Source organism: Toxotes jaculatrix, chromosome 23 (assembly GCF_017976425.1).
Source record: "Toxotes jaculatrix isolate fToxJac2 chromosome 23, fToxJac2.pri, whole genome shotgun sequence".
NCBI lineage: Eukaryota > Metazoa > Chordata > Actinopteri > Toxotidae > Toxotes > Toxotes jaculatrix.
In genome coordinates this window covers 12,299,997-12,323,321 of record NC_054416.1, presented here as the reverse complement: position 1 = coordinate 12,323,321, position 23,325 = coordinate 12,299,997, and the positions used below count along the sequence as shown (strand labels likewise).

Sequence of the window (23,325 nt, the reverse complement as noted above, 5' to 3'; positions counted from 1 at the left end):
ATTAGTTCCTTCTTCTCAGGTTGAAATCGTGCTAATTACTGAAATCAGTTCATGTTGTGTTTTGGCTGCGGTGGAAACCTTCCTTCTCTTGGCCTTCAGTAGCATGACACATCCAGGCAGGGGGAAAATGGCAGAACAGGATCTGCTCTGCATTTCATGAGCCAGGGATGAATGTAGCCACCCTCTCTATTAAACCTGCTAATAAATGACAAATCTGAGCTTCCGATTGCTTTTTTTTTTTTATTGAACAATGTGCGGAGAAAGCCGATTCGATAACTTGCCATTTGTCGAACATATATTGTTCTACTTCTTCACCGGCACAAAATGATGGGGCCAATAAATAAAGGTCGGAGCAGCAATAAAAACAGCTCTCTGTTACTGTATCCCCCTGTCACACACACATACCCATGCACATGAGAAAACCCTGCGTGCTCAGACGTTCAGTGAACACAAAGATAACACATATGTGAATCAGTGCATACAGACTAACCCCCTCAAACTATAACCACATGGAGCAAAACACACCTGGGATCTACCTCAATCTCCTTGAAAGGTCACCTGCCAGTAATGTGCAGTTAAGCCTCAGACATGCGTGAGCTCTGCGTTATTATTTTTTGGTTCCACTCCACCACTGTTTATTGTAATTTTATTAGCTCAATCTCTGTTATTCTAATTACACAGACATCTTTTGCAGCAAATAAAAGTTAATGAGCTTTTATGAAAATGGCTTGACGTGACCTTTTTATTTATTCATTTATATCCCCCCCCCCCCTCCCGACTCCACCTCCTCCTGTCCCTGTCAAATTGCACTGTGGAAGGTCCCCAATATCATGGGATTGGATGGACACACCCCTCCTGAATACACACAAAAGCATACACTGCCAAACACACTCTTTCCAATCAACATCAATGACTCCCCCCACCCCACCCCCTCCCTGTTTTCCATAGATCATTTAGCCTTGTCATAAATCTGCAAAATGCCCTTTTCAAGCTGCTCATAAACACCCTCATAGATCTCCAAAAATGCCACCACACTCTGAGGCAAGAGCTGTTGATGGTGGTGAACCCACAGCGGTGCGACTCCCTGCAGTCAGTAAGTGATGAATGTCAGAATGGATGTGTACGTCAGGGCCAGTGGATGCTGGGTTGCAGGGCCCTCTTCACACCTGGCATTAACGTGCGTCTCGGGTGATCCGATCACAAGTGGACAGATCTAAGCACAGGTGTGAAAGCACCCAAGAGGCATCGAGGACGCACTGAGATCTGATCACACAGACCACATCTGGAGGTGGTCTGGGCTGAATATAGCCACATTGTTTTAGCTAGCTAAAATTACTGACTACTGATCTACATCCTTTAAAAAAGCATGGGATGTCACTGTCTTTGCTCCCAGGACTTCTTCCTGCTGCCTTGTCCCTAAAGTCTTTAGTGTGTGTAATGGGTGTTTAAGTGTGCTGCTCCCTCTGCCTGGAATCAGTTGCTAAATTAGCTGAATCTCAGAGAGCTGGTCTCACTGGATGCGTTTAAAGGGATCTTAAATGACCCGGAGGCAGGCACATCTGGCTGTAGACGTTTTGCTTGATTCATATTGCCCCCGTCTGATCCCTGATGTTGATGACTTGAGACAAATATGTGATGAAGATTTTTTTTTTTCATTATTTTACATTTCTGCAATGTATTCTTTACTTTTGTTGTAAATATTGTTTATAGTGGAAACCCTGCTGCCTGTCCTGACCAGGATGCTCTTATAAAAGATATTTTAAATCTCAATAAAGGTGAAATAAAACAAAATACAAAATAAAATGAGTATATTAGATGGTGAACTGAGAGACTTCATTCAAGAAAAAGAGGGGGAATTTTGCAAAAACCCTCACTATCAAATTCTCTCTCTATTCCTCTCTCTGAATTAGTCATACACTGAATTATTGCTATCACAATCATTATGTGGCCTAGTGGATGGCCCTGAGGTTTATTAGCCTGCTCTTTACCAGCAAGAGCACCATTATCTTATTGCCTTTAATGTCAGAAAAATAAGGGGGCAGGGTGGGCGATGGCTGCTGCTGCTGCTGCTTTGGGCCACTGCGTTCGGCTCTCAGAGAGCTGGAAATCCAATATTGCGGGGAAGATAGATGTTGAGGAGAAAAGATAGATCTTAACTCGAAAGCTATTACAAAGTCTATTGTTTTTCAATGCTGATGTAAATTACCTCAAGCAGCTTCCAGCGCCATTTTGCATTCCATAATTCATGTTTGTTGCAAAGGGAATCAAGTAATAACAACTTTATGTGTACAGCACTTCTCTAAAACAACATTTACACTTTCATAATCAAGACAAACTACAGACACATAAACATACATAACCAGGCCTGTAAAAATCTGTGATATAGTCATAAAGGTGAAAGAGGTTTGAGTAGAGAATTACGGGAGTGGCAACAACATTGTTTTTCGTACTGCTTTGTGCTTTGGATAAACATGATGGAATTGTCTGCGGCCTTTGTTTTAGTTGGGAGCACATGAAACTATAGCAGGATATGAGAACCAGTCTGGACTGTGGTTTGCCCTCGCTCCAATTTGATTTGCTTGGCCTTCCAGGGATAAGTAACTAAAAGCTATCACATGTCGTTTTGTACCCATCAGCCCTTGCATTTTAGCATCCTTGTACTTGGTTCAGAATACATTCTCACTCTTAATGAACCACATGACTTCTTCTCCTCTAAAAAGGCCCCGGTTTAGCACTTTGAGTCATCTAAGATGTTATTTGGTGCCACCTGTGTTGGAATGCATCAGAAGCTACCGCGTGGCATTGTTGTGACCTGCCCCAGTGAACCCCGCTAATGGAATAAATGCCCCAGAGTTCAAACAAATTCCACTGAAAATGCTCGGTGTGAACACAGCCTGAGACGGGGTTTACACGGCGATTCACATCCACGACCGAGGAAACCGAAGACACAGAAAGTTCACAGAGGCAGACGGCACAAACTTCGAATCACTGCTTTCTCTGTTAAGGTCAACCACTGCCGCATACACCGGAAAATCATCAGAAAACATAGCAAACAATCATGACTGCAAAAGCACTATTTTGTGAAAATCCCTCGTAACACTAAGGTAACACCTGTGGCTGCACAGTACACAAAGTTTACCTGAGTTTCCACTGCCCACTGCCTCCATATTCTCCCAAGGGCGCTCTCTCTCTGCTAGAGACAGCAGCTTTGTTAAAAAGTTCAGCAAAAGAAATGTGATTTCTATATGGAGTACATTGTGTTTGCCAGATTCAGACAGTGAGGGAAACAAACTTCAGCCACAACCTAGCAGAAATGGCTGAATGTGTTTGAAGGAATGAGTTTTGGCCTGTGGCTGTACTGTACCCAAAAGGGGGACTTCCAGCTCTTGCTTGGGATTCGGGACATCCATTTCAGCCTGAAATTTATGCATTATTGTCCCTACCCAGGCCCTGACCTCATCTCCAGCCCCTCAATGTCCCCCCGTTGGATTAAAACATTCATCATTTCCTTATGTGAATGCGACAACGGGCACATAGGCTCCTCTCCATCCCTCAACGAGACAGCAGTCATTGAATCACAGGGAGGCGATGCAGAGAGGAGAGGAGGTGGGGTGGAAAGTGCACCAAGCCATTGTTTCAGTCTTGTTCACCAGAGTGGAAGTGAAATGGGCTGTGGGCGTTATGTAAAGGGACAGTGTGCAGATTTGTACGTGAGCGAGGGTTTCAGTGAGTCACCAAACAGGAAGGCACCATGGGATGCGCAGCAGGAAGAGGCACTGCTGGAATACACAGAGAACGAGGAAGTGTAAAGCGGGGGGGGGGGGGGGGGGGGGTATCCTGATATCCTTTCGACAAAACACAGCCGCAAAATATTTCACCATCAGCGAAATGCAGCAAGCCAGCTTCAGTGTAATTACAGAAGTACAGATTAACACAGACGCTGAATAATTACACACGTTTACCGTAACGCCGCAGGCCATGATGTCTATCCAACATTAAAATGATTAATGGACATTTTTATTCGCATATCAACCACATATGTCGGGACACTGTCACATTTTCAGTACAGACTTTCTGAGAATGTGGTCAGTGTGTGTGTGTGCATGTTAAAATCTTATTTTTTACATTTTCCTCAACATGTTTTAACGTAAAAACTTTTTTTTGTTAGAATCACTTTAACATAAATATTCAATGGACTGTTTACTAACTTTACCTGATGATGAATCTCCAAGTCCAAAAACTAATGAAGACTAATGAGGACAGCTGCTTGGTGGGATCATACTCCGATCATACCGCGCAGCTGCCCGCCTGCCTGTCCATTGATCTGTCTCTGTCTGCTAGAGAAAATGGACTTCTCTGCTGTGGAGAAGTGCCTCTGATGTGACAGCTTGAACCCAAGGCAGGCCTTACAGGATACCTAGCGCTGGCACTCATGCTCTGCCCCCCCCCCCCCCCCCCCCCCCCCCCTCAACCCCCCACCACCCCAAACTCTCTAAGATGAGAGTGCTGAGTAGCTCTGCGAGCTACTGATGTGTCACAGACAAATCACTGCAGTTAAAGTTGACTGGACTCGAGGCTCGCTGCCAAAAACCTAAGAACAAAAGAAAGGCTTCGCAGGAGACAGAAGGGAGTCGACTGGTCTCCTTTAATCGCCTCCTCCTCCTCCTCGTAGCCACTTTCACACTCCAAAAAGCTTGATCACTCATGTATGCAGGTCAGACAGAGTCAAGCGTATAATACATGTTTCAGCAACTAAGGCCCTCCAGCACGGGTGTTAGACTATACTGCTTTTACCAGCTGGTAAGCGTTTTTGATTTTCTCACTTATGCTGTCCTTCTTCATCTGTCTGCTGCCGGTGTTTGATGTAATTAGAGTGTGAGACGGCTACACAACTCAAACTTTTGGACCATTATGAGTTTATGATTGCCTCTGGCAGTGGCACCTGTCTATTTAAGATGCAGGAGAAACAGCAGCTGGACACTGTGCACTGGCTGTAGTCGGGGGCGACAGGTGAAAGCATGAGAACAACGTCACCTACCAGCAGCACTGTGGACGGCTACAGGGACACAGTGATCACATAATAATAAACAGCAGTCCAATTTCTGTTCTCACAGTAATTAATTGCACAATAATTATTTAAACATGCAACAGCAGGACAGACTGTAATTTTTATACCCTTGTCCAAAACACACTCTCCATTGTTCTTCATTATAGAAAGATAAAAACGTGTCAATGCACACACAAAAGCTAAATGGTGATTAATTCCATGTTGCTTTTGTTGTAGTTGACACATAACAATCGATTTAGTACTGCTAGCTAACTGTTCAGTTATCGGTTCCCATAGTGGAAAAGAGCTGTAATTGCCAGCCATTAAGCACCAACCGAGACCAAACATAAAACACACAATGGTCACACAAATGTCAAACTGTTGTTTGTTGCTTATTATGTGTATGGTTTATTGATCTTTTTCTTTTTTTTCTTGTTTGTGCCTTCATGTTAGCGAATACCTGCACCAGATACACAAAGTCACACGGATGCAACTGTACCAGATTTTGTCCAGCGCAGGGGGAGCAACAGTGTGCGGTCAGCATTACCTGCAGCATTTCACGCCAGGCCACTCTAAGCAGCGGAGGAGTCCAGACTGTGTTATTTCCACCTCAGTGGTATTCTACCTGCTCACTGGTCTGCTCCCGTCCCTGCTGCCCGCCACCTGTGCGGAGCGACAACACACTCGCACACGCACAGGCCTGCACACACATCAGCGGAAAAAACCAGGCCATATCACAGTAGTTACCTGGCTGAAGACAGACGGAGTAAACAGATCCATCTCTAGCTCATCAGCTCGTGCAGAATCTGTGTCCGGCAGGTTTGTGCGTCGCTCCCCCGGCGAGCGCGTTTGTGTGTGAATACACCATAAGAATAAATGTGTCACACTGGTAAAAATCCAGCACAGTCATAGCTCAGCATTAACACCCCAGTGGGAGAGGATAAAAGGATAATACCAGGTTGATCATTCATTACCAGCTATGTGGGTGTGACTATTCAGTCTCGTCGTCATGGAAGTATCATGGGAATATATTTATTTTTGGTCCAGATCTTGCCTGTTCTCTTCAAGATTGCTCTCAAGGGCCAAAACAGTCTCTTTGTCATTAGCAGCACAAACAAAACATGGAATTAATTCTTACCCACATGTGCCCTTAGTTTCCAAAATTACCCCGGAAGCCATTTTCAGATACTTGCATCATGGTTTAGTTTTCGAAAAAGATGCAGATGGTGGTTGTCTAGGCTTGTTGTATATATAAGCCAAGATCAACACTGGTAAAAAAAAAATTGGGCTGAATAGAAATAGATGGATGGGGTGTGGAGCTCCAGTGGGAGGAAAACTGCAGGTGCAGTCTGCAGACGCAGTTCTGTCTGAGTCACTATGATCTCCGTGCTCTCACCTCCTCCAGCAGCAATGAAACGTCAAAGAAAAGAGCAGGAGATCCTTGGTCGTTCAGAGCCACAGTGAATGGCTGAGGTGATATAAACGTTGTAAGTATTACATGGATTACAGTATCAACTTCAATCAATCCTTCCCACTACATATTTGACTGAAGCTTTGCGTCATGATGCAGGATCATGTAGCTAAAAGTCCACCAGGGAGGATAATCCACTCTCTTGTCTGTGCGAGCTGGCATCCCTCCACCATTCTGCGTTCGAAGGGAAATAAAGAGGGTCAGATTTATTGGTATTCAATCACACACTAAAGCAACGGTCGTTCCCGGTGATTGCTTTCAGGTAAAGTGACTGTCAAGACTTCTGCCTATAGAAGCTCCAAGAGCAGGGAAAATGAAATCACACTAAAGCCAGCACTGCCTTTTCATCACAATAAAAAGAAAAAAAAAAAAGGGGGGGGGGCCGGTATTATCCTCTCGCAAGGAAAAAAGGGAGAGGTGAACTGTCGGCGCGTAATAGACCTGATGTGGTAAAGTGTTGAAAAGGTCAGTGCATCTTCTAGCGTTAAACCAGGGAGAACAGCTCCAGTGACAATAGAGTAATAGCATTTTTAAGCTTGATCAGACATGTGAACAGCAGAACAATTCTCTTTGGGATTGTGGTTTCTTTTATCCCGTCTCTCTTTACTCTCTCTTGCTCTTGTTCTTGCCTCCATATTCATGAGCTGAGTCTTTAACGATGCAGTTTAATTTTTTTTTTTTTTTTAACAACATTTCACAATGTACAATGGCACTGGTGACTTTGTATGACTTTGCTGCGATGGTGGACCTTCAGTAAACTAAGGCTAAACAACAAGCATTAGGGGAAGGCAGTATGTTTATTGTAACTCTGAGCTGTGAAAGATGATTCAGAAACGCGTGGCTTAGTGGAATACAGAGACAACAGCTGGCAGAGAAAATGAGACTAGAAGCTGTCCTCATTGTATAAACTTGGCATGAACTCCTGGCATAACAAGATTAACCCTATTTTCACAGGAACTATGTTTCTGCATTTAGGCTACAGTGAAATTGTGTAATTCCTGACATCCAGGATGACCTCCGATCTGGTTCTACTCGTAAGTTTATGTTATTCCTTGGCAATGAGCCTACATGGTGGAGAGTGGAGAAGGATGAAGGGTGACCATTATCACCAGCACGCACTGCCACTGGCATTCTGCCATTACTATATGTCCTTTTCAGGCTCCAATAGTCAAAAAGCCCTTTAATGAGAAGACTGTGAGTCAATATTTACCTTCCCTGCTAGGCTTGTGAGCAGTGACGCCAGAGGATGTGTGTCAATGTGTTTGTGTGTTTATGGAAATGTGTGATTAAGTCCTGTTGCTGAGAAGGATGGCTGTAAATAAATAAATGCGGTGCTATGTTGTGATGACTGCTCCAAAAAGCATGCAAAGATTGAATAATTACAATAATCATTCCAGAATGTGAAAATATACTCTGTTTTCTTGCATCGCATTATCGTATTATCATATTGACGCTGATGAAACTGAAAGCTGTCATTGAGGTTGATGTGTGTGTGGTGCAACATTAGCTGTGTCAGCGTGGGAACTAGGTGTACAGGGGAGAAAAAGGTGAAACATCTTCACACACACTGAGAGACAATCCTATTATAGGTTTCTTTGTTGTTCCTTTTTCTTTGGGGGGGGGGGGGAGTATTTCCATACCATCTGTCAACCTGCCTGTGAGACACAGAAGCCATGCTGAAAGTCTCACAACTGAGACAAACTGAGAGCCACACTCTCCCCACATGCATCCCCTGACTGCAGTTCTATGCATTCCCGCAGACACTCAATCTACAGGCTGGCATCACTATGTGCCGCCCCCTAAGCACTCACAGTGTGTCCCTCAAGCTGTTCCCTTTTCCCTGACAAATATCACCCTGGGCAATCCATTAGAAACATAAGCCCATTCTTAAGGCGTTGGATGATTTCGTCCCTACTTCTGCCATGTTGTTATGTCACGCAGGGTTGTTCTGTCCACCAATTAGCCTAAGTACTCTTTTAACATCTTTGTGCTCTCTGCTCCATCTGAACCTCTCCTCTGTGTCTCATTCTCTGCTGTATGATTGATGAGCTTCCACCTTTGGCAAAACTCTTGCGTTGCTGGCACCGTTTGCTTATCTCAACCTTTCAGCTCGAACAAGTCTGGCCATCTTATTTGTGACCTTTATCTGTCACTGCCCTGTTTTTTGTTTTTTTTGTTTTTTTGTACAACACGTCTCTACTCGGGTAGAGAAATTAGGCTGATTCACCAGGTCACGGCCCTGCACAAAGAACATGCCAAGTTTAATCGCAGCTTACTCAGTGAGAACAGGAAGAGAATCATGTTGCAGTTTCCCCCCAGATCTCTCGCTTTCTTCCCCATGCTCTCACAGAACTGGTCAGACTGCGTCAGATTACCACCGATCTTCGATAAAGAGTCATTTCATTAAAAAAACGTTTGAGTCAAATTGGAAGTACTGTAAAAATTAAATAAATAAGGCAGAAGTTTTATCCTTGATGTTGTCAAGTCTCACTTAGCTGCTAGGCGGGACAGCTCTGATGAGCCACAAGCACAAACAGCTTGCAACTTGAGTGACGGCATTACAGCAGCAGGCACATCAGCAATCAGACCTCATTTCCTAGTAATTTGGTGTCGCAAGCGCTGTATTAACTCCATAGGTGGTCCCGTCTGTCTGGAAGGCTAAATAAATAAATAAATAAATAAATGTCATAGAACCACCTCGGTTCACAGGAGATCTATAAAGTAAAACTGAACGCAGCCCTGTTTGTGCAGAAATCAGCGGTGATGGCAGCTTAGCTCCTTTAGGTAGTCTCCAAAGGCCTATTTGAGTCCCACACGTCGTGATCACGGCCTCGCCTTCACATGCTGAGTGCAGAGCAGGGTATTTTGCACCCGTATAGACAGAGGCTCAAGTCATATGCTCAGCCAGGGCTACGGGGCACGGCAGGAGGTGTCAGAACCTTCTCTACTCCACTTATCAATATTGTCACATTACAGTAGCAGGGGTCTCTGGCTGGTGAAGGGAGGGGGATTACAGTCCTCTTTTGAAGCTCAGCTGGCAGGTGTTTGATTGAAGTGGAATCCCGAGAAGGGGAAAAGGGGCCGAGGAATGCTGAAGGTTTTCCAACAGTCTGTGTTGACAGCAGCGTGCACCGAGCCTCGCTGCGATCCAAACTCTCTTCCGCGCTTTCACATGTTTTTCTCCCTGCTGTTCCATTCCCCCCCAACCTTTCTTCTCTGCCTCCCTGTGTGTCTTGTTTCTGACTCAATGCACAAACAAGCAGTCCACGAAAGGGCCACGGGGGGTGGTCACCTGATGCATGGATCTCTTATCAGTCACAATCCAGTCAGTCATCATTTTCACCAGTAGCCTGGGGTTACAGAGCTAAACTGGTTGACTGAGATTAACAGTATGCAGCTACTGAGGGGGCAATCGGGTGAGATGGGGTGTTCAGGGATGGACCTCCTTGCTGAGTTTCTTTCTACATCCTTGCACATGAAGGTGCAGTAAAAAAAAAAGCTTAGATTTGATTCCTTGAGGTTTAGAGTGCAGAGGCCCTGACAAAAACACATATTCACATATGAACATATGTCAATGCAAATGTAATGTACAGGCTGGCTTGCTGTCTTATGAAACATAACATCTAGGGACCTGTCTTGCAAACTTATTAGGTCATTTGCTTTCACCGGTGACCCCCGAAAACTATTGACACAAGAATGGTTACTGTCCAGCCCAGTGGGAAAATGCAGCTGCTGTAGCTGCTAAGATACAGACTGTAAGCAAACATAACACTACAGTGTAGACAGGAGAAGCATCAGGCACTAATAATCAAACAATAAAAGAAATAAACTATAAATATTTTATGTAAGTGTATGAATGCATGTGTTTTATTAAGTATCGTAATACTCTCGCTTACAACATCCCCTGTAAAACGCTATGGGATGGAAATGGGGCCGCTAACATTTGCGTTCTTCTTTCATGATTACAAAACGCTCTAATAAAAAGTGTGAGTAATACTTTACATTATCAGAGTGAAACATAACGATACATCTGACTAAGGCTAGAAAAGAACACCGGAGGTAACAGTGCAGAGCTTTTATGTTCAATCATGCAGAAAAGATATTTCTTACAAAGTTGTATTTTCATGCACATCCCTTGCAAACAGAAACAGTATCCCTGTGTCCCTTATTGTTGTATACACTATGTAATATTGTGACTTTGGATTCCCATACCTTATTCAGTCCACTAATGAATAGAGGTGTAACATGATCTACTAATTACAACTAACCCTAAAGGACTCCTTTATTATATATTTCTTCTTTATCAGTAAAACTATTTTACAAATTAGAAGTGGACATTAAGCAAAATTGATTTAACTTTTCCATTCTTTCTACCTGTAGAGGAAACACTGGGGAAAAAAAGCCTGGGTATAATCTAAAGTCCAAAAAATGACTTTAATAAAGTGCAAAGTTGCAGGTGCCTCAGTCAGCTGACAAACGGCAGGATGAAGGAGCAGATACTGAAACGGAACACGTCTGACTGACTGCGGCTGATAATACTCCCTTCTCTGGTGACTGCATCTTCTGGGGAGCTGCCTGTCTGTTAATTAACAGCGTACACAAGTAGTACACACACAAATACACACACACATAAACAAAGAAAAGAAAACAAAGCCTAATTGCATAAAGCTATGCAGCGGATATTCAAAAATCTATGTATATATTTAAAGCCATTGACGCGCCATCATTAGGACACTGACGCTGCTTGGTCAGCTGTCTGATGTACTCCAGCCATGTGTTGTAATGCATGTATTGCAACGAGATCCACATCGCTTTTCTTATATATTATTTACACAAATCCTGTACTGTCACATACAAGTGTGCAGACTATCAATAACTCTCATCTGTAGATGTTGTGTGTCATGTTTGAACTACATGGTGATGCTGCAGTGGCAAACGGTCAGCAGAACCCCAACACATTAAGCACTTACTGGGGGAACTTCACACACAGACTGCTTTTTTTTTTTGGTTTGTTTGTTTGTTTTGGGCCAACTGTTCCTCCTACAGCTCAGCGATAGCAGGGGATGGATGGCAAGTGACGTGTGACGGGGATGTGTGAGCCAGACCTCTCGCTCACTTTTCCACCGCTAGAGTGACAGCAGGGGTAGAGAGCTAGCTTTAATTGCATGTGACGGCTGATCACGCTGGCAGGGACCTTCAAGCCCGTAAAGACTCACCTGAGAAAAGGGTGAAGGTGGTGGGCTGGAAAAATCAGATTGGCACCCTCCCTGGAAGCCCTTCGCTTGATTGCACCTATCCCACCTACATCCTACACTGCAGCCCCCGCTGCATCATACAAGTCAAAACAAACATGTTTTCAGTGCGCTTAACACTCACCGAGTCCTTTGAGTCCTCACACTCTAATCCATTAATGCTTGCTTTCTGCATCTACAAGGAGAGGCAATCTGCATGAAAGTATTCATACAGTTCAAAAAAGGGGAGGAATTGGGGGATTAGGGACTTAAGGAAGCCTCTCAGCTGGAGCAGCTGTTCCTGGATTTTTTAGTTTTTGTTTGTTTTATTTTTTTTTTTCAATTGCAATGAACACCAGGTTATGTAACAGGCTGGATTAGAATTGGTTGTTTGGAGTATACATTAATACATGGCCACTCTTTTCAAAACCGTTAAAGCAAGACATAAGGAGACAGCATAATAAGAGAGAATGAGATGCATATGTGTACTCTGATCAAAGTGTGAGGAATTGAGGAATATTGGGCATCTATGATTAAATGGTGGATTTTTGTTTCGCTGTCTGTTCCAGAACACTGGGAATCTATCAACAGGAGAACGGATGCCAAGGAGCATGTGTCCTTTGAACCTGGGATTGTTCAGCCAGCAAAAAAAACCCCATGACTACACAGCTGAGAGAAGGAAAAAAGAAAAGAAAAGAATGAGAGATCAGTTAGAGGAGAAGGAGACGAGGAACAGACAGTTATTAAATACATAACTAACAAAGGCTGACAAAGAGGAAAAGTAGGAGGGTTACTGAGGAGGAGGGGTTTCCCTGTATTTTCATATTCACTGGCTGAATTTGTCCTTCGACTAGAATTTGGTTCAGTCCTTTAATCATGGGATTGGATTAACTCTACTAAAGTGTCATTTAGCAAGGAAATGAATCTGTACCACTCTAAAGGTGCCAAAGCAAGGAGTTTAATACTGTTATTGTACAAGCAAAAAAGCCTTAAAACTCTCAGTACTGTCGTTGAGTAGGGTTTCTTAGAGAAATTGCTCTCCTGATTACTTTTAAAAGGGCGCCCTTTAGCTTTCATTCTTATTTGTGGTTTACAATATTAATATTATTTTAGAGTTTTTAATTCTGTGTATATATAGAAACATGCAATTTATTTCCTAAGTACTGGATGTTTTTCAGTAATTTCCACTATTTGAGCAATTGCCTTTTTTTTGTTAGTTTTCTCATTCTTTATTTATTATTACTCTTATGTACATTTTCTGATTGGTATCTTAGCCTTATTTATTCTCATTTATTTACCATGGACTCACTAACTCTCTTTGGATAAGTACTCTATAATTAAGTCTGTTATTACTTTTATTACTGCTGTGACTTGAGGGGAAAAATTGTACCACTGAAACTTCACTACACTTTAGTAAATTATTTCCGTAGTCTTCCCATCTGTGCCCGAAGGGCACAAACCAACACAAAGTGAAATTGAGGGAATTGCTTATTGGGTAACGAGAGGAAAGGAGGGAAAAAGAGCCCTGTAATGATAGAAAGATAACGACAGCCACTTTACAAACACCAAGTCCCAACAGCACACAGCAGCAAAAATGCAACGCAGCAGCTTTGATTAACTCCAACAAAGTCTCAGCAATCAGATCCAATGGAGACTTGAAGCGGAGGGGTCTTCATTAGACTTTATCAGTGCAGTTGGTTGGTGAAGGCAAAAAGACATGGCTTGGATTCTGTCAGCTGTGTTGCAGATAAGGTTATCTATGGAACTTCTTCTGGTGGCCTTAAAGGCTGCAGCCCCCTCATTAGCACTATACTTATTTATGTATACAGGACAAGTTAATTGGGAGTTCAATTATCAGGCAGTGAGCCCCCTCCCCTCCCCAAACACACACTCAGCACCAACTCCCTCCGCCTCTTCCCTCTGCGGTTGCCAGTGGGGAGCGCAATTATCACCGTGATGTATGAGTCTCCTTGGCGTCCTCTGCTCTTTGCCCCCAGTCCCGTTCCGTCACCACCCCACCCCAACTATTACCACTAAAATTCAATGTCCCGCCTCACTCAACTCACATTTACTCATTTAAAATACTATGTATAGCATACCCTTACATCCATAACATTCAGCATCATTTACATCATTCCTATATTCTGCATGTTGTGCTATCAGGTCAAATTTGATGGAAAATCTGATGGAATGATTTCTTGCCCCAAAGGAAATATGATATTACAACTGAAAGACTAAGAAGAGCTTTTCTTTCAGTACAAATACGGCTAAAACTTTCAGGATTTCAAACCGTGGCAGAGGATGGAATGAGTGAAAAGCTGATAAGAAAATAATCACTATGTTCCATAAAGGTGAGAGAACGTTTGACTGATTTCTAACAGGAAGTAAGAAAATTATCTAAAAAATAAAAACTATACCACTGTGAAGTAGAGACTAGGTACTGTGCCAGTGATAGTTTCCATGGAGTCAGTGACATTATACCATGTTCATGGCTAAAAAGTATTCACAGTTTAAAATGGCTGAATGACGCCCGTTAGAAACATATACCTATTTCTAATCACAGCTCCCTGTTTCACTGTGAAATGTAATTACGTACAATAAACCTCTGAACTGTTCATATGATTTTCCTCATATCAATATACAAAATGTTCATAGGCAATAAAAGGAAAAGTTATTTTCAACATTGTGTTTGCGTTCACCTTTCTCTCTGAATGTATAAAAACAATGTTAAAGTGTTCATTTTTAAGTGCTAAAAATGATGTGGAACCACAGCATATTAAACACAAAGTTCATGGGTGTTGTGGTGTTAAGAGCGGTGCTGAGCCGTCTTCGTTCATGAATTACAACAGCTGATAAACCCAGATTACTTTGGCCTGTTGGGGAAAATAGCATCTGTTCATGGCAGACCGTGTTAAAACATCTCCACAGGCTATAAAAAGGACAGTGTGTGTTTGAAGTTGACGCCTAGACTCCCTGAACACAGCTCTGCCTCTCTCTCTCTCTCTCTCTCTCTCTCTCTCTCTCTCTCTCTCTCTCTCTCTCTCTCTCTCTCTCACTCATTCACTCTGCAGCTAGAGGCCTGCCTGAGGTCATGGCTTCTTGCTTTAAGGGGGAGGGAGAAGGTCTGCCTTCCTGACATGCGGGGCCCAGGCCAGTTAACTGCAGGGCTCCTCGGGGGACTCCGATTTTCAGCATATATTCCAACATATATAATAAAAAGTGATGATGAAAGTAAATTAGAGAGTAGTGAGCAGTAATGAGCTAAGCAGCTGTTTTTGAACATTTCTCTATATGGCACTGCCAAGTGGAAAAGAGCTGCTGCAGCAACCTTTTTTCCTCATAAATGGTGATATAGTGTTTATTTCACTGCCAGAGAACAGGCAGCGAATGTGGCCAGATAACATCCAGATTTCTGTGACACTGCCAGATACTATTTCCTATCACAAGCTAAAGACGAGAAGTAAATTGTATGTTATATAACCGATTAGTTCAGCGAAGATTATTTTTCAAATGTGAAACATAGCTGACTGCTGATCATCTCCCATAACTGTAATCAACGTCACGTTACCATGAATATACATTTTCACACCTAAATCTATATTATTGTATATAATTATTCAATTAAGACAACAAACTTCCCAAATGTACAGTGAAATTATAATAATTGCTGATACACACTCAATGCATTCAAAAAAAAGCACACCTGTTCATCAGATGCACCTGACACAGATGAGTAAAAACACATCTGAAACCATCCCAGCGTCGACTTGCCTTTACACTTTAATGACAAAATAAGATTTGAACTAAATAAACATCACTTTGGAAATTACCAGCATCTGAGCTTAAAAAAAAATCAATAAGAAGTAATTAAATTCAATCAAATTGATGGTGCATTAAATTCAGTATGTGCTTATTTTAGATTTCATTTGATTCTGAAGTCCAGCCTTTGCGCATTTACTATCTTTAACAGCTTGAGTTTGTCAAGTCGCCTGAACGGGAGATAAAATTAAAATAAAAACAAAAACAACATGACGACAATAGCTTTCCTGTCAGGTGCAAATCCAGCCTCAACGGCCACCTGAAAGACTGTTCAGTTTGTTGAATAAATGAATGTATTAATATCTCAGCAGCCATTTCCACAAATTCATTTAACCTCTAATTACCCTGACTGGAGAGCTCATAGCGGCCTTGCCCTGCACTGCCGTTTGGGGGTCAACAGAGAATAAAGCCAGGGTCGGCATCAATTATAAAAACAATGGCCCACAGAGGCACACAGCGGCTTTAATTACAAGCCCTACCAGTAAAAGGCTTGCTCATAACTACTTCAAAATGCAAGCTAATGGGAACAGAATCTATGATCATAGCCGGGAAGATACACCTACACACATACATTAAGCACATAAAGGTTCCATGTAGTCTGTATTCTTGCTTCTCAATGTAATATTTGTGAGTTAAAATGTCTGTGGTGTCAGAGGTCAGTTTAAAAAAATCATGAGTCTGTGAGACGCTCAGCTTCAACCTCTCGTCCTGTCTCAACAACCTCCCACTTCACCTGAACAATATTCACCTTACCTGGCAAAACTGTTGAAATCCTTCAGCGTCAGACATGGATGAAGGCTGCTAACAGCCGAGAGAGGTCAGTGGTATTCAGATGAACGCAACAGGAGGTACAGAGACTACAAAGAGAACAGAGGGATAAAAAAAACTGTGCTTGAAAGAGACGAGATTTAAGGCACAGCTGCCTTAAATTACAAAACCTCGGCTGGATGGCTGTCACTTTTTATTTGTTCAAATGTGGAAACGGATCAGGAGCCAATCAGGAAACTAAGGTAATAATGTTACGTTGTTTGCTACGAAAATGGAGGATGAGTAACAAGTACAGGTAAGGCTGCACAAAGTAACTACCTTATACTACAACGACAACAGATCCACGGACTCGCCTGCTAGCTTGCCACCGGAAGCACCACGGACGAAGAAGAACGGAGCAACATCAAGTGCACAACCTCGTCTGACCGCCTGCTATTTGGCTCACTCAGCTTCAGCAGGCTCCTTGCCGGAAGCTCGCAAAAATGCCAACACCGATAAGATAGCAAGATTCATATGCAAGGATATGCGGGCAGGACGAATTGCGTGTCATTTCAAATTCGTTCAAACCTGATTTCTGGAAAAAGTGACAGCCCTGCTCAGCTGTCATATTCAATTGTCAGATTTTACCGATTCCACTTTGGGCTGACATTCATCATTACAAAGGATTTCAAAAGTCTGGAAGACAAAATTTTGGGAGTAAATTAGACCTGTGGCTAATAGCTCCTACTTCAATCATTTCTCCAAACTGCATTATGGGCTATCACAGCACGGATGTTCAGTGTGCATCTTTGCAGAAGATTTATGTAACACAATGTGGCAAAGGTCACATGGTTACAGCTCGCCTCTTTTCCTTGTCGTCTCTGCTTCAGACAGACTTGAAAGCAGCTTCTTTGTGTCAAACTCCATTCTCTCCTGGTATGCTCTAATGTGTACATCAAAGCCTGCCACTTCCAAAGCCTTGTATGCATGAGCATACATCAGCCATCAGTAAAGAGGATGGTAGAGAAAACCAACAGTTTCTCTCCTCCACTCTCTCACAGCTGTTAACAATGTTAGTATTGTTCTCAGTATATGCTATATCATATATATATATATATATATATATATATATATTAGTCCAGTTGTTTTCATTTAAAAAACTCCTATTGTTGTACAGCATAGCCACCATCAACCATCCATCCCTGAGACATAATGGAACTGTTTGTTTACTCTAGTGTTTTAACAGAACTGATCAATGCACAATGGTTTATAATGTGTTTTTGCTTTTAATGTTGGGTTTTAATGTTGAGAGATGACTTCAGTGTCTAAATGCCACTGAGCAGCTTTTTAACAGTAACAAGAATAACATGTTTAATAGTTGGGATCACATTTGATCTGCCATTTGCCAATCAGAGTGAATTTAATACCAGCTGACTGGTGAGACATTACACTGGTTTAGTAAGGTCAAATATTTGTGTTATAGGTATTAAAATGATGCTGAATATCCTAACAAAATGTTGAGCATTAATCCAGAAACATATCTAAACAACTCCATCAAAACGTCACAGCAGTATCAAACTATATTTACATTATTATTTATTAACATTCAGCCTCTTCTCTCTCTTAAAGCCCCTTCTTTGGCTTTCTCTGTAAACAGGTACCTTTCACTTGCCCAGCAATTTTGTACAATTATCTAGTGTCTATGAAACACATCTGCTTTATTTATTTTATTTTATTTTATTTTATTTTATTTTATTTAGTTTTGTTTTTCAGTAATAGGCCATTAGCTATTGTTTTGGTGATTCACATCCCAGTGCTGCCTCTCACCCACATGCACCCCACATGTGAAAAGGCTGTTTTGGCATCTTTTGACATAAACAGGCTGGTAATGAGCTGCAGCTCTGCGTGGCAGCCACGCTGGATGCATGTTTACGTTTGAGCTGATCAATGTCAAGCAAATATTGCAACAAAATATCAATTTACTGCTATCACATCCCTAAATTCAACAGAAATGGTAATAACTGCTACATCCTGAAACATCTCTCCTTCAAAATCTAGCCATGAAGTTTTTCTTTAACCAGGTTTAAACTTCAGCTTTACTCATAAACAGAGAATTGTGTTGCTCGTAGCATTTAAAAAAGCACGCATGAGCAGAAAGCTACTCTGAATGATCCACAGAGCTCAATTTGAACAGTTTTTACAGGAACTAGTTTTTACTACAGGAATGAAACCTGCGTACATCTCTCTGTGTGGATTATCCAGACTAATAGGAACAATGTTTCTGGAAGAACAGACCGGTGCTGAAATTTCCAAATGTAATTCTTTCAGTTCTGTAAGGACCTCAAATGAAGTTCCATTTGGGCAATAAGAATAAAATCCTCTATCAAGGTTTATGTCATTTTGGCTCTCAATCTCAGCACAAAGCTTTGTAAAGTACATTTCCTGGGAAAAAAAAAAAATCAAATGGCAGCCTGTTCATGGGGAAAGTAACCAGACAGAAATGTCTGTTTTTTTGTCCACTCCACTGAACTGAATACCACATAAATCAACAATATTTCATTAAATGGATACAAAAATCTAACTAAAATCCATTATTGCCCACAATGGCCTACTTCAGCCAGAAATACTATAAATGCTTTCATATCACCCGCCTCCCCCCCTGCCTCCACTGTATTGAGGGAGGAAGCATAAATCTGATGGACCTCACAACATGAGTATGTTAAACCAGAACTATCTGCATAGGTAGATACCACAAGCAGGAAGTGGGAAAGGGTGAACATACACATTAATGTTAGTCTCTCCCTCTTGAATGTGTTTTTTTTCCACTGCAAAATGACTATCACAACTGTATAGCTGTGAAACTAATGTAAAGAACTGTTGCTGAGATCTTTGAACTACCTATTTTGTGTTGTTTGCAGTGTTAGCGTTTCAAGAATCCAGGCTCTCTACAGTGTATACATCTCTGTGAAGAAAAGCATCAGCTAAACGCCTAAATGATCAAGTAGCACATCATGAATCATCTTGAACTAGACGCATGAATATATTGCGAGTGCCACATCTCATCATTAAAAATGTTCCCTTGAAATGATGAGTTCTTCCCCTCTGAAGTGAGCAGGCAGCAGCCCTTTAAAAACAAGCTTTCCTTTGACACCGGCCCTTCACCACGGAGCTAACACAGCGAGACGTGGATTTGTTGGTACAGACATCTAAAGTGTCTTAAAAAACCAACTGAAAGTAAGGGAGAGAGAGAGAGACCTTTACATTCCCACCCACGTGTTAGATAAAAGGAATAAATACACCGCTGCACTGGCAGTCAGCCATAATGACCCAATTTACGGTCCTCAAACCAAAGAACATCTCTGAAAATAAATTAACACTGAGCAAATGAATATCTTCATGCTGTCTTTCTTGTTCTCGCTCTCCTCTCCATTTCTCACTGCTGATCAGCCGGTGCTCACTCTCTCGATTCCCCCTCGTTCTGCTTCTCTCCTCCTTACCTCCATCTCCATCCTCTCCCTCTATCTTACTGTCTCTCTCCATTTCAAAAGGACAAATGTTTCCTGCAGTCACTGTAGCACTGCATTGGTATTCTGCTCTCAATTTAGCCAAGAGCCAGGCAGCAGTATCTGCTTCCAGCAACCACACAGCAATCTGACACAGAGCACAGAGAGTGAGGGTGGTGAGGGGGGCCTGAAGAACTAAAGGAACTGTGAAATATGAGCGAGAGACAGGGAGAAAGGAGGAGACAGACAGACCTATATTGCTGTCCAGCAGTGACATCATTTGCTGTGCAGTGGGGTCTCTGAGCAGCAAGAACTCATCCGCAAGAAATGAGGGATTGTGCTTTTGTTTGGCTTCCTCAGAGAAACAATACAGTTTCTGGAGCTAGACTGTTAAAGACTGTTCTAGACTACATCAAAACAACTTAAAGGCTTTGATCTAAATCATGGCTGCATGCTGATTTTATTCTTATTACTTCAGATCTATCAAAAGCAATTCACCAACAAAAAATCTGAACAAAATATTTTGTTTGTGTCTTTTTTTTTTGGGTGCTGTCAGAGCTTATCTGCGAGTGCCACAAAATGCAAACCTTCAAACAATTGGCACATAACTGTGGCAAAGTAGTTATCTACCTTTTGAAGATTTCAGTAATTACAAGTCATTTCATCACACAGAACAAGGCAGGAGCCACTGAGTCCAGTAATTATTGTTATTATGGAGGTTGTGGTGTTACATTAGTAGGACATATAACAGAAAAAGATGCTCCTAATGATCAAGACAGAGCATGCAATTTCTGATGGCTGCATGGGGAATGAGAGAATTCACAAGCAAAGGTGTGGAGATGCAGACAGGATGAAAGAAAGAGAGGAGGGAGATAAGAGCAGGAGGAGGAGAGGCGGGAGTACGAAGTGCTGACAGCGGGTAAAGGTGAAAAAGAGATAAGTGGAGTAAGGGAGTGAACTCAGGAGAGACACAGAGGGGGAGGGAGGTGAAGAGAGATGGAAAGCCCAGATAGCCTTGAGAAGGGAAGGTAGGAGGCGGGTAAAGGAAATGCTGCGGGACGAAGAGAAACAGAGAAATGGATGAACGGGAAAGAGAGGGAAAAACCATAGATATGGAAATGGGATGTGTCAGTGAAGGAGGGAGCCAGAGGTTTAAAACAGAACAGAGTTTGACATGAGCTGACAGCGCAAGGAGCACAACCCAAGAGCAAATGAAGGCAAGTGCAGGGTGTACGCCAGAGACAATAGGCTTGGAAGGAAAGAGAGAAGACAGGGAGAAAGAAAGAGAAGACAGAGAGAACAGAAGGAAAGAAAGCCCATCAAAAAGCAGACCTACAATGTGTGATTTTGCATTTGAAATACTCAGTTTAGATATTCAGCACCTTTGATGTTAAGTATTGTTTTCAAAGAAATCCCAGTCACATTCAAAGTAGCACCTGTGCCATGTCTGAAACTCTGGTATGAGTCACATAATCCTAAGAAAGTGTTTTTTTTTTTCCCTTCAACTACTCAATCTTTCAAGCAAAGAAACTACTTAAAAAGCAATTTTGACAATAGAAGACTGAAACAGCAAAATGTCTGCCTCGGGTAGCTTTTTCAGAGAGCAACACACCGTCCTTCCTCTAAGCCCTCACTGGGCCTACACCTCAGCTGTTAAGCCCTGCTGCAACACTAACATCCTACTGCCCCACGCCAAAGAAATGAGTCACGCATGATCTCAGCAAGAGACTTAGAAAGGTCAAGGAAAGACTATTTTCGTATAATTTATACACATCAGAACTGTGCAAGTCATGTTACTATGCAGAGCCACTCAGGACACTGACCCCTCAGGCATCTGAGCTGCTACAAAGACACCAAAAAAAGCCTCAAAGGTAAGAGTCAAATCTCCAACATCTCATCACATAACAGAGATTTTGAGTAACCAGGCAAACAGAGGATATTTTTACCTACAACAGATGTTAGATTTATCATGCTGTGAGGGAAAATATCTTGATAACCACTAGTACAATATGATGGTTCCTTACCTTCCTTGCAGTACTTCCCCTTGAAGCGGGTGTGGGTGCAGTCACAGTGAACTTCTCCATACTGAATAGAGCAAAACCCTCCATTGAAGCACGGGTTCTGTTTGGTGCAGAGGTTCTCCAGGTTGTTCTGAATGCCCTGGCTATTTAACAAAGTTGGAGGCATCTCCCCGACCTTGAGGTTAGAGATCAGGCCCTGGAAGGGCGGCTCGTACTTCACTGTACTGGATGTCAGCGCAGAGAGGCGCACATCGGGTGGGATCCCACCCACAAACAGGTCGCTGACCACTGCCATCTCCTTCCTCTTGGACTTGACCTCAGCCACTTTGGTCTCTCCGTCCACCATCAGGAGGGTCTCGCGAAAGTTGCGGGTGAGCAAGACCATGTGCCAGCGGTCGTCGTTCACCCGTGTCTCCATGTGCAAAGTGGCCGGCTCAGCACAGTGGATGGCGAAGCGCAGCTGGAGGCGCCCACTGGCAATCAGCAGCTCCAAGAAGTCACAGTTGCCTCCATCATCCAGGTAGAGTACCAAGGCTTTGCTAATGTTGGTCTTGAGACTGAAGCTTAGCTCGCCCACTGATCCAGCTTCCCAGCGCCCATAGCGTGCCCACTGGCCGGGCGCCCCACCAAATTCCAGCATTTTCACTGTACTGAGCAGGCTGAAGAGGGCCAGAGGCCACAAGGGCCAACACAGGAATCTTAACCCCCTTGTCATGCTCAAAGTTCCCAAGTTTCCCCTTCTCTACTTTATGCCTTATAGGTTTAATGAGCCACAGACGTAAGGCCTAGCTTCACTGTAGCTAACAGATTTCCAGTGTAAACAACAATTATTATACAACAGTGAGCAACTGGGATATAAAGCTCGCTGGGAAAAGTAATCCTCACAGGGGCCCTCCAATAATTTTCCTGACGAATCAGCACTTATTTCCCCCTCTCTCTGATGCTCTAATTCTTGTCCTTATCCTGACTCTCTCCTTCGTCTCTCCATCGGTTGGTGCCTCTGGGACTCGGAGGAAAGGAATGAGGAATAGCGGGAGAGTAAAAGAGGGGGGGAATATGATAATTTCAAAACAGCCGTTTCTTCAAAAGCCTCTTGGTCTATCCTGGACCGAAAATAGAATCTTTGTCTCTAGAATCCAGATCTCAGTGCAATTTCCAGGAAATGTGAGCCGCTGCCAAAAGCTCGGGGGAAGAGTTATCCGATTGTGATCTTTCTTTAAGGGGAGGGCAAGCAGAAGAAAATGAGCAAAAGGGAGGGAGCTGTGGATCAGACTGGTATTAGAGCTCGCTGGTGTCCGACAGAGCATATGATGTGTTCATGATTTCAGAGTAAACCCATTCTCCTCCTGAATCTTATAGACCACAAAGCTCTACGCAGGTATGGGTCCCATCATTATGTCCGCAGGTGGGGATCTGGAAGAAACACACACACAAAAAAAACACAACTGTAAATTACATGCAAACATGTCGCAGTGCATTTCACTCA

At 42.7% G+C, this 23,325-nt stretch overlaps 1 protein-coding gene across 1 annotated transcript in view; it reads right to left on the bottom strand.

The window, feature by feature from the left end:
- Window positions 1-22,272, bottom strand: part of nrxn2b (neurexin 2b) — a 511,829-nt gene extending 489,557 nt beyond the window's left edge. The window contains exon 1 of the mRNA XM_041030969.1: window positions 21,843-22,272. Coding sequence (XP_040886903.1) covers window positions 21,843-22,257 — 415 coding nt within the window. The 5' untranslated portion in view covers window positions 22,258-22,272. The remainder of the gene's footprint in view (window positions 1-21,842) is intronic.
- Between the last annotated feature and the right edge of the window lie 1,053 nt (window positions 22,273-23,325).